This window comes from Trichechus manatus, unplaced genomic scaffold, assembly GCF_000243295.1.
Source record: "Trichechus manatus latirostris isolate Lorelei unplaced genomic scaffold, TriManLat1.0 scaffold00040, whole genome shotgun sequence".
Classification (NCBI taxonomy): Eukaryota; Metazoa; Chordata; class Mammalia; order Sirenia; family Trichechidae; genus Trichechus; species Trichechus manatus.
Window position 1 is genome coordinate 18488431 of NW_004443976.1, and position 10828 is coordinate 18499258.

At 47.7% G+C, this 10828-nt stretch overlaps 1 protein-coding gene across 1 annotated transcript in view; it reads right to left on the reverse strand.

Annotated features, from left to right (window-relative positions):
- The window catches only part of RPH3AL (rabphilin 3A like (without C2 domains)), a 133076-nt gene that overhangs the window by 114075 nt on the left and 8173 nt on the right, over positions 1-10828 (reverse strand). Inside the window, exon 3 of the mRNA XM_004376261.2 lies at positions 8517-8646. Coding sequence (XP_004376318.2) covers positions 8517-8646 — 130 coding nt within the window. The remainder of the gene's footprint in view (positions 1-8516; positions 8647-10828) is intronic.

Here is a 10828-nt window from a genome sequence, read left to right on the forward strand (position 1 = left end):
GTTCACTGTTTGCTACAGCGAAGATGGCATGAGTGAGGGCAGCAGGTGCCCCTGAGCTGGTGTGTGTACGTGTAGTGTGTGTGTGTGTGTGTGTGTGTGTGTGTGTGTGTGTGTGTGTGTCTGTGTGTGTGTGTGTGTGTGTGTGTGTGTCTGTGTGTGTGTGTGTGTGTGTCTGTGTGTGTCTGTGTGTGTGTGTGTGTGTGTGGTGTGTGCAGGGATGAGGGAAACGAGAGCGAGGGGAAGGAGACCAGCAGAGGAAAGGCCAGGCACTGGGGTGCCTTCACCCTGATCTGCCCTGAGACAGGCCTGGGGCTGGGGCCTTAGAGCGGGGGTTTTCAAACCTGAGTGAGGATCAGAATCCCCTGGAGGGCTCGTTTAAACAGATTGCTGCCCCTACCCCTCAAAGCTTCCATTCAGTAGGTCTGGGGTGGGCCCGAGAATGTGCATTTCTGACAATTCTGCAGACCACACTTTGAGAATCCTGGTAAATCAGAACTTCTCAAACTCTGAGCAGCAAGCAAATCACCAGGATCTGGTTAAAATGCAGATTCTAACTCTGGAGGTCTTGTCAGGGGGGCTAAGTTCTGCATTCCCAACAAACCCATGTGATGTCCACACCGCTGGTCTGCCACCCACAGTCTGAGTAGCAAGGACCTAGGGCCCCGGCAGTATCTGACTAAGGCCTAGGCAGGAAGGGCACTCTCAGGAATCTGCGCAGGGCCAGGACTCCCACAGCCTCCAGGGACAAAGAGGCAAATACCTGTCAGAGGTCAGTGTGCTCCTTCTAGGAGGGGCTGCTGCTGGCAGATAAGAGTGCAGGGCTGGGTTCTAGGAATGAAACAGGGAGTGCTCAGTCCAGTGGGCAGACAGGGGAGTGACAAGGAACTCCCCGTTTGCTTCTCCCTGGGCTCAGTCAATGCGAGTCTCAGGCACTGAACAGTGAGGAAAACTGAGCTTCAGGAAAACCACACAGCCCAGGCCAGCCCAGGGTCACTTCCAGCTCACCTGTGCGGGAGTCTGGGCAGACCTCCACCAGGACACACCTCCTCAGGGCGATGTGGCGTGGAGCAGGTGCGTGGGAGGGATCAGGTTCTGGCCCAGGCTCTGCGGGCAGGTCCCTTCCTTCCAGTGCTGTCCTGAGCAGGTGCAGTGCCTGACCCCCACCCGCCTGAGCAGAACTTCCCCCTAAGGGCTTAGAGCACAATACAGCTGTCCCGCCCTCTTTCACAGTGCCAGAAGAACGAACAAACCACTCTTAGAAGAAATACAACCAGAATGCTCCTTAGATGCAAGGCTGGTGAGACTTTGGCTCCCTTACTTTGGACGTGTGGTCAGGAAAGGCCAATTGCTAGAAAAGGACATCATGTCTGGTAAAGCCAAGGGTCAGGGAAAATGAGGAAAACCCTCCATGAGATGGACAGACATCATAGCTGCAACCATGGACTCAAATATACCAACGATCATGAAGATGGCGCAGGACGGGGCAACGTTCTGTTGTTATACATAAGGCTGCCATGAGCTGGAGCCGGCTCGACAGCAACTAACAACAACAACAGCACATATTACCAAGCTTATCATTTCCTGCGCAGTCTCCTCCGCGCCCACGCCATGGGACACATTTTAGCTGAAGCCAGCGAAAAACCCGACTGCTTCCCAGCCCGGCAACAGCGCCGTCTCGGGCTCACGTGGGCTCTTCCGCAGCACTGCCTTCCCAGCCTCCCCAGTTGAAGCTGGGCCCTGGGTTAGATTGCAAGCGGCTGACTCAGAACCCCAGCAATTAGGAGCACCAGGCCTCTTTAATTAGCCGCCAGCCCCCGCTCCTCCTACCACAGCCTTGATAATGAGGGTGGCAGCCTGGGGGGGGCAGCCCAATTACTGAGGAGCCTCTGCACCCTGACAGGCAGCATGGGCTCCACCCATTACCTTGCTGGCTCATTAGCTTGCAGCTGCTCATCACTGCGAGGGCTCTTACCGGGGACGCCTCTGTGCACCCCGGAGCTGGGACCTGAGGGTCTGCCACCCCATGCCTGGGTCTGGACACTTCCCACGCCAGACGTCTCCCCAGAGTCCCTGATCTACCACCTGCCCGTGCCTCATGTACTCCCCACACCCACCCATTTTACAGATGAAGAAACAGAGGCCCAGAGAGGTTAAGTGATTTGTACTAGGACACACAGCTATGACCGAGCTGGGGCCTCAACCGAAGACCCTGTTCACAACCACCCTGGGATCTGCCTGTCAGGAAGAGCAAAGCCAGCCCTCCATCTGCTCCAGCTGCTGCTTGTCAGAGAAGAGACGCAGGCAGGGGGAACCTAGAGGCAGTGCATGGAAGTGCAGGATGAGCCCCATTTGAGCCAGACAGGAGCCCTGGGCACTGCACGGCGTCTCTGTGGGAAGAGCACTTACTGGCCAACCCAGGAGGACCTGCAGCTCTCACCGGGCAGGGTGACCAAGTGACTGCTCATCCTGGCCCATCTCCTGTCTAGGATGCTCTTTCCTTCTCTCTTATCCTTCCCCCTCTGCTTAGAATACGCTGAAGAGGCCAATGCGCTCTCTTAGCATACGGCCTTGTGCCTATGTTCCCTTCTCCCCAACTCCGTCATCACCTAATGACGGCCATCACCACCTAACTCATGTCCCTGCTTTCACTGTGTCCCCCTGCAATCCACTCATCACAAAGCAGCTGAAGTCATCATTTAAAAACACAAATCAGATCACATCACATCCCTGCTTAAAACACTCCTGAAGCTTTCCATCAAATTTAGAACAAAATTACAAAGGTCTGTGTGAAGGGCTCAATGCCCACCTCTTGCTCCCTAAGCCCCCAAAAAACCAAAACCTATTGCCGTCGAGTTGATTCCGACTCATAGTGACCCTATAGGACAGAGCAGAACTGCCCTATGGGGCAGTAGTCTCCAAGGAGCAGCTGGTGGATTCAAACTGCCGACCTTTGGGTTAGCAGCCGTAGCACTTAACCACTGGGCCACCAGGGCTCCTCTCTAGGCCCAGATGCCTCCATCAGTTCCCTAAACAGGCCCAGCTGCCTCTGGGCCTTTGTGCTTGCTGTTCCCTCTGCCTGGAACATTCCTCCAGCCCAGATCTTCGGGGACTAACTCCTGTTTATGTTTGAGTCTCAGCTCAGCCTCCCTGAGTACCAACCATGTTCTGTGCAATCATCCTGTTTTATTAATTCATTACAGAGCCCTAGGACTACCAGATGGTATTTTATGTTTATTCATTTATTTGTCTGGAAAATAATCTCCATGGAAGCAAGGGCTTTGTCTTGTCCACTATATCGCCAGCACGTAGAACAGGGTCTCCACATGGTGGGCACTAATCTGCAGAATGAATGAATGAATGAACATCACAGTCTTCTCAAAGATGAGGAAGAAAATTCCCCAAATGCCCATCATTCAGCGGTGGCCCTACCTAACACATTCTCCTTCCACCTTCACTCAGGAATAAGTCCTCTCAGAAGCTCAAAGGACTCCGTCTACCTGCCCAAGGCAAGACCAAGTCCCCAGCCTGCTGCAAAAGAAGAACAATTTCAAATTAGGGCTTTGAACTGGTTCGTTCCGGTTTGAATCCCTGCTGAGAATTGGCATTTCCACTCCAGATATACTGAATCAGAATCTACAGTTTAACAAGATCCCCAGGTGATTCTTACGTATAATACATTTAGAGAACGACTGCCGTACTGGTAAGGAGCCCTGGTGACACGGTGGTTAAAGCGATCGACAGCTAACTGAAAGGCTGGTGGTTCGAAACCACCAGTGGCTCTGTGGGAGAAAGATGTGGCAGTCTGCTTCCTTAGAGATTTACAGCCTTGGAAATCCTACTGGGTCACTATGAGTCAGAATCAACCTGACAGCAGTGAGTTGGCTTACTAGTGGTTCTCAGAATTGGTCCCTAACCGGCAGCATTAGCATCACCTGGGAACTTGTTAGAAATGCAGATTGTCAGCAGGGGTTAGAACCAGACTGAAACTGTTTCAAATGGAAATGTCCTCCTGACCAGCCTGGTGCTCCAGAGCATTCCCCCACCCCACCCCCACAGCCAGCTGAGGCTCCCCTCTGGGACTGTTGCTCTCCTAGGAGCAGCTGGCATTAACCCTTCAGCAGCCAGGGGCAGCGGCCTGCCTCTGTGGCAGAGGCCCTGGGCCTTTGCAGGGAAAGGAGATGGAGCTCTGACCCTCTCACAGTCTCACAAACCTGGAATACTGATGGCAGTTGTGGGGTTGAGGGGTTGAAGAAGGAAACAGGCCGCTGGGCTTGTTCCCCCAGGCAGAAGTCACAAAACATAACCCCACCCACCGAAGAACTGAAAGCGAGACATTCCAGGGTCCCTGTGCCCATTACCCACATCGGTCTCTAGGACAGGTGCTATGGAGCCCCGCCACCACCCCACTGTTCTTGGGACACTTCACCAGTTAATTCACATCCTTCAGCCCAGTTCACCACACATGATGGAGCAGGGGAAAAAAAAAAGACCTCAGCTTAAGCCTTGGCTTTCCCACTTATTAACTGGGTGTATCAACCTCCTTGTATCCCATCCAGCTTTTGAATGCCACTGAAAATGCCCTTGTCAAGATTACCAATGACCTCCATGTTGCCAAAACCGAGTCCACTTCTTTGACTTCTTCATATTTTATAGACCTCTCAACTGTTACCAATCCGCCCTACACCCAGCCCTCTATCCCCTGTTATTTCTTCCCAGAAATAACTATTACTTGCTGAAATCATCTTATGTATTTGATCATTGCTTGTTGTTTGCTGGTTCCCCTACACAAAGTAATCTCAAGAGAGAAGGTTCTTTTCTCTGTCTTGTTTAATAACTCCAGAGTTAAAACAGTGACTGGCAAATGGAAGTTACTTGAGGACGAGTTCCGGCAAAACAAGGATGAAAACACAAAAAGGAAGAAGACATAGCATGTGGGAAACAGTGTTTTTAACTTTGGAGGGCAGTAAAGAGAAGTCCCAAGACAACAGCTACACAGGAACGAGTTTAGGCAGGATAAGAGTCTAGAAGGATTTCTGCCAGAAAAAAAAATGTAGTCTCCATGTATTAGAGAATAAAATTGAGACATTGAATAATCTTGAGGATTGGCAGATACATTATTCTTTGATCAGCAAAAAGAAAAAAAAAAAGTCAATTAGAAACTCCAGGAAAAACTAAAAATTATTTTAAAAAAAGTTTTGAACCCAGTATGAAACAATGTAAGACGTGGCACAATTTAAAATACAGGTAGCCCCCAGCTTACAGTGTGTTCTAGTTACTACGAACCACACTTACAACTGTCTGTTTTCGTTCTTGTTGTTTGTTTTGGTATTTCTTATCATTAATAATATGTACGACGTACCATGTCGCGGCGTGTAATTTGCTGATGTTATCATTCTCAGATGTTCACTTATAGATGTTCAATTTTATGCTTTACTATTCAAAACACTGCTGTATAGCAGCCTATCGCCTGGTCTGCAGTGAAGTTTGTGTCGGAGTCAGAAGTCGTCATAGATAGAAAGTTGGGTGATGTTCAGCTCTAACAACATATGACAGCTGGACTGCACACGTGCCTGACAATCATTACGACTCCAGCCTCACTGTTATGACACTGATGCTGACTTCACTGTAGACCAGGCCTTTATCAAACAAAAGCCCACTGCCGTCCAGTCGATTCCGACTTAGCGACCCTATAGCATGATCTTATTCAGTGTTTCATACCATAAGAAGCATCAGTTGTTAATCTGAGGCTAAGTCGTTTAAGTTCTCTAACTGTCACACCTGCACTGCTTATAGCCCCAACAATATGTCTAGCAAAAGCAGTCATGCCACTAAAAGTTCTAATCCAAAAAAGAAGGTGAGGAAGGCTCGAGACATGGATGTCAAGATGAAGATCATTAAGGCTTATGATAATGAAAAGAAAGTCGGGGAAATAGCACACGGGGAAGGACTGTCTCATTCAACCATTTTGACAATCATTAAGGACAAGAAGGAAACCCTGGTGGCATAGTGGTTAAGAGCTACAGCTGCTAACCAAAAGGTCAGCAGTTCAAATCCACCAGACACTCCTTGGAAACCCTACGAGGCAGTTCTACTCTGTCCCGTAGGGTTGCTGTGAGTCGGAATTGACTCGATGGCAATGGGTTTGGTTTTTTTTTGAAGGACAAGAATAGGATTTTGGAGGCAGTTAAAGGAGTAATTGTCATAAAATTGACAATTTTAACAAAGAGGCAATTGCCAATCCACGAGATGGAGATGCTGTTGATGATTTGGGTAGAAGACCAAATCCAGAAGAGGATTCCTATGAATTTACTGACAATTTTCAAACAAAAGCACGCAGCCTTTTTGAAAACCTGAAGGAACAGCAAGGAGAAGACTCCCCCAGTACTGTAATGCCAGCAAGGGCATTTGCTTACATAACTGGAGAAGCAGGAAACACAATGTTGAAGCTGCTGAAAAATTCAAGGATGAGCTGGACAAGACAATAAAAGATGAGGAATATGTACCAGGGCAGATTTTCAACGTGGATAAACAGCCTTGTTTTAGAAAAAGATGCTGGAACAGATCGATATTCACAAAGAGATGAAGTCGATACCTGGTTTCAAGGCATTTAAAGGCAGAATCATGCTGTTGCTTGAGGAAATGCTGTTGGATTTAAATTAAAACCTTTTCTTATTTACTGTTCTGAAAATCCCTGAGGATTCAAAAACACTGACAAAAATAAGCTGTCGGTCTACTAGAGGAGTAACTCCAAGGCCTGGATGATGATTGTGTTATTCGAAGACTGGTTTTTAAATGATTTCATCCCAGAAGTACATGCCCACTGCCTTAAAAAGAGCATTCCTTTCAAGATGCTGCTGCTACTTGATAATGCCCCAGACATCCTCCTCACGTAGATGATCTAAATCAAGATGTGAACGCGGTGTGTCTACCTCCCAACATGACAGCTGTGATTCAGCCTGTGGATCAAGGTGCAATCGTCACCTTCAAGGCATTCTACCTACAGACTACATTTGCTCAGGCAATAGCTGCAACAGATGGAGGTATGGTGACATTACACAATTTCTAGAAGAATTATAATATTCTTCAGTGTATCCAGAACATTGCATCTTCCTGGGAGAAAGTTACAGGAAAACGCATGCAGGGGGCAAGGAAAAAACTGCTGAATTACGTGAACATGCTCCAAGCATTTGATTAGGATAATAGGATGGAAGAGATCAGTGGAAAAACCGTGCGTACGGCAAGAATGCTGACGTTAGAACTTGATATCACCGATGTGGATCAGCTCATAGATCACAAGGAAGGGGGACTGACAGATCAGGACTTAACGGGTTTTGAAGAGGAAAGAAATGCTGAAGAAAAAAGAAATAATGAGGAAAAGGAAGGAGACTTGTCAAAAATTTTTACAGTAAACGGATTAGCTTAAGTTTTTTCTAAACTAAATCAGGGGCTTCAGTTGCTTGAAAACAGGGACCCAAACGCTGATCACTTTGCTAAAGTCGACAGGCAGATTTGGGAAGCAGTGAGATGTTACCTCGAAATACATGAAGGAAAAAAGAAAAGGACCATACAGACAACTCTCACCAACTTTCTGCCTAGAAACACCATCCCCATTCCCAGGGATAATCCAGATGATACAGAACCTTCCACAGGTAAAGTTATTACTGCAACTGACAAAATGCCAACGTCGTCCAACTCTTCTTCATCATCAGAGTAAATTTTTATGATTTGTGTATTTTTTATGTATGTATACATGTATTAAAATATACCTGTAAGTTTATATGTAATATTTCCAACCCCCAAAGACAAATAAAGATCAGGTTTATAAAGATACAAAGATACAGATAATAAAAAGCAATAATAATGAAAACTTAAAAAAAAAGAGGTATTCGATTTATGTCAGAACCGGCTTACGATGGACATTGGAACGGAAATGTGTCGTAAGTTGAGGACTACCTGTAATCAGTGGAGTATAAGACAGGGAGAAAATCCATTTTACCTTGCTGCAAATATTATTCTCCTTTGAATGGCCAGGGATCAACAGATCAGACACACAGAATAGAAAGGGCAAAGCTAGCATACTACTCGGCCCTGAAAAGAACAGTATTTATCTAATGACAACTGTTAATATTTATTGAATAATTATGTGCCAGGCAAGGCTTTAAGAGTTTTGCATGTAATAATATTTAATCCTCATAACTCTGTGAGATACATATTCTCATTATCCCTATTTTACAGATGAGGAAGACGGGGCTTGAGATATTAAACAAGTTCTCCGAGGTCATTTGACTAGTGGAAGCGCTGGGTTCACACCCAGGCCTATGAGACAGAGAGGTTCACTCCCTAGGGCTGGTCCTAAAAGCCAGGCCATCTGACCCTCAGGCCCTGGCCCTTCTTGCTGAGAAGCAAGGATACCGTGTGCCTCTGCACGTATGCTCACACACACACACAGTCTTGGGAGCCAGGGTGCAGACCAACAGAGCAGCAGAGCGGGTCCAGGCTGGGTAGCAGAGCCTTACCTTCCTGCAGTCTCTGCAGAACACTGATGAGCTGCCCAGAAGGCCCAGCACCTCCCCGCAGAGCAGACACTGGGAGAAGCCGTTGCCCATCACGTTCCGCCTCATGGTCTCCAGCCGCTCCACCAGCCGCCTGCAGTACAGGACATGGAGTCAGAGGGAATGGACTTCCTGTCTCCAACACCAACCACTGCCTAGGTACGGCCACCACAAGGCCCCAGAGCTATACCATGTGCTGTGTGCTGTTCCCTCACCTGGGACAATGTTCACTGACCCACCCCTTCCCGGGGCTAACTCCTAATCATTCATTCACTCACCAACTATTAATTGAGAACCTACTATGTGCCAGGGACTGTTCTAGGAGCTGTGGATATTGTAGCAAACAAGCCAGAGACAGACATGGCCCCTGCTCTTAGGGAACTTATGTTCAATAAAGGGAGAAAGTCCATAAACAAGTAAACAAACAAAATGATTTCAGATAGAGAAAAACAGTATGAAACACACATATGCGGGGGGAGGGAGGAGAGGGCACCGAGGAAGGGACAGGCGTGTGAGATGGTGATCAGGGAAGACCTCTCTGAGAACATGTGAACTGAGCGCAGAAGGAGGTTGTCATGGATTGAATTGTGTCCCCCCAAAATACCTGTCAACTTGGCTGGGTCATGATTCCCAGTATTGCATGATTGTGTACCATTCTGTAATCTGATGCGATTTCCTTACGCATTGTAAACTCTATCACTATTATGTAATAAAATGGATTAGCTGCAGTTATACTGATGACGTCTATAAGATTAGACAGTGTTTTAAGCCAATCTCTTTTGAGATATAAAAGAGAGAAGCCAGCAGAGACACATGGGAACCTCATACCACCAAGAAAGTAGCACCGGGAGCAGAGCACGTCCTTTGGACCTGAGGTTCCTGCGCTGAGATGCTCCCAGACCAAGGGAAGACTGATGCATCACAAGGACCTTCCTCCAGAGCTGACAGACAGAGAAAACCTTCCCCTGGAGCTGATGCCCTGAATTTGGACTTGTAACCTAATAGACTGTGAGAGAATAAATTTCTCTTTGTGGAAGTCATCCACTTGTGGTATTTCTGTTATAGCAGCACTAGATAATTAAGACAGAGCTGAAGAGCCAGTGGGAAAAGCATTCCCGGCAGAGGGAACAGCACGTGTGAAGGCTTGGAGGTGAGAATGGGCTTGGCACATTGAAAAACAGCCAGGAGGCCAGTGTGGCTACTGCCCCAAGAACAAGAGGGAGACTGGTGTGAAGTGAGGCTGGACGGAGAAGCAGGGCCAGATTATGTGGGTTTTGCGGGTTACAGAATGAAGCTTGGATTTTTTCCTCAAAGATCAATGTGAAGCCACATTGAAGAGTTTTAAGCAGGGGAGTGATTTGATCTGAGTCCCATTTTTTAAATCTCATTCTGGCTTCATTCTGGGATTACAGGGGGGAAAGCAGAGATGGGGAGGCCAGTAGGAGGCTATGGCTGTGGTCCAGGGAAGGAGGTTGACGACCGGGATGTACTGTATTTTGGAGGCAGCATCGGTAGGTTTGAGGTGACAGGAGGTGAGAGAAAGACAGTGATCCCAGATGACTTAGAGGTTTTTGGTTTGAGCAGCTGGGCAGATGAAGAAGCTGGAGGAGAGAGAGAAAAAAAAGAGTTCCTCTTCGGACCTTTAGATGTCAGGCCTTCAGGAGCCTTCCCTGAACCCCACTAAGTCTGGGATCAGTGCCTCTCCCCAGAGTCCCTCGGCCCCTCCTCACAGTGTGACCCCATCACAGTACAATCACCAGAAAATTGGCGGCCACTTCTCTGTTGCTCTCTGTATCCTCAGAGCCCAGTGGACACTCAATGAAATTTTTTTTTTATATTTTTTTATTTTCCCATACAAAAATTTATACATACATTGTTATGTGACTCTAACTGTTCTCCCCATACTGTGACAGCACACTCCTCCTTTCCACCCCTGAATCCCCATGTCCATTCAACCAGCTCCTAATCCTCTCTGGCTCATCATCTCACCTCCGGACAGAAGCTGCCTGTTTAGTCTCTTGTATCTACTTGAGCTAAGAGGCACACTCCTCATGAGTATTACTTTATATCCCACAGTCCAGTCCAATCCCTGTCTAAAGAGTTGGCCTCGGATATTGTTTTCGCTCTGGGCTGATAGAGAATCCAGGGGCCAGGGTTTCCAGGGTTCCTCCAGTCTCAGTCAGACCAGTAAGTCTGGTCTTCTTACTAGAATTTGAGTTCTGTACCCCACCTTTCTCCTGCTCCAGCTGGGACTCTCTGTTGTGTTCCCTGTCAGG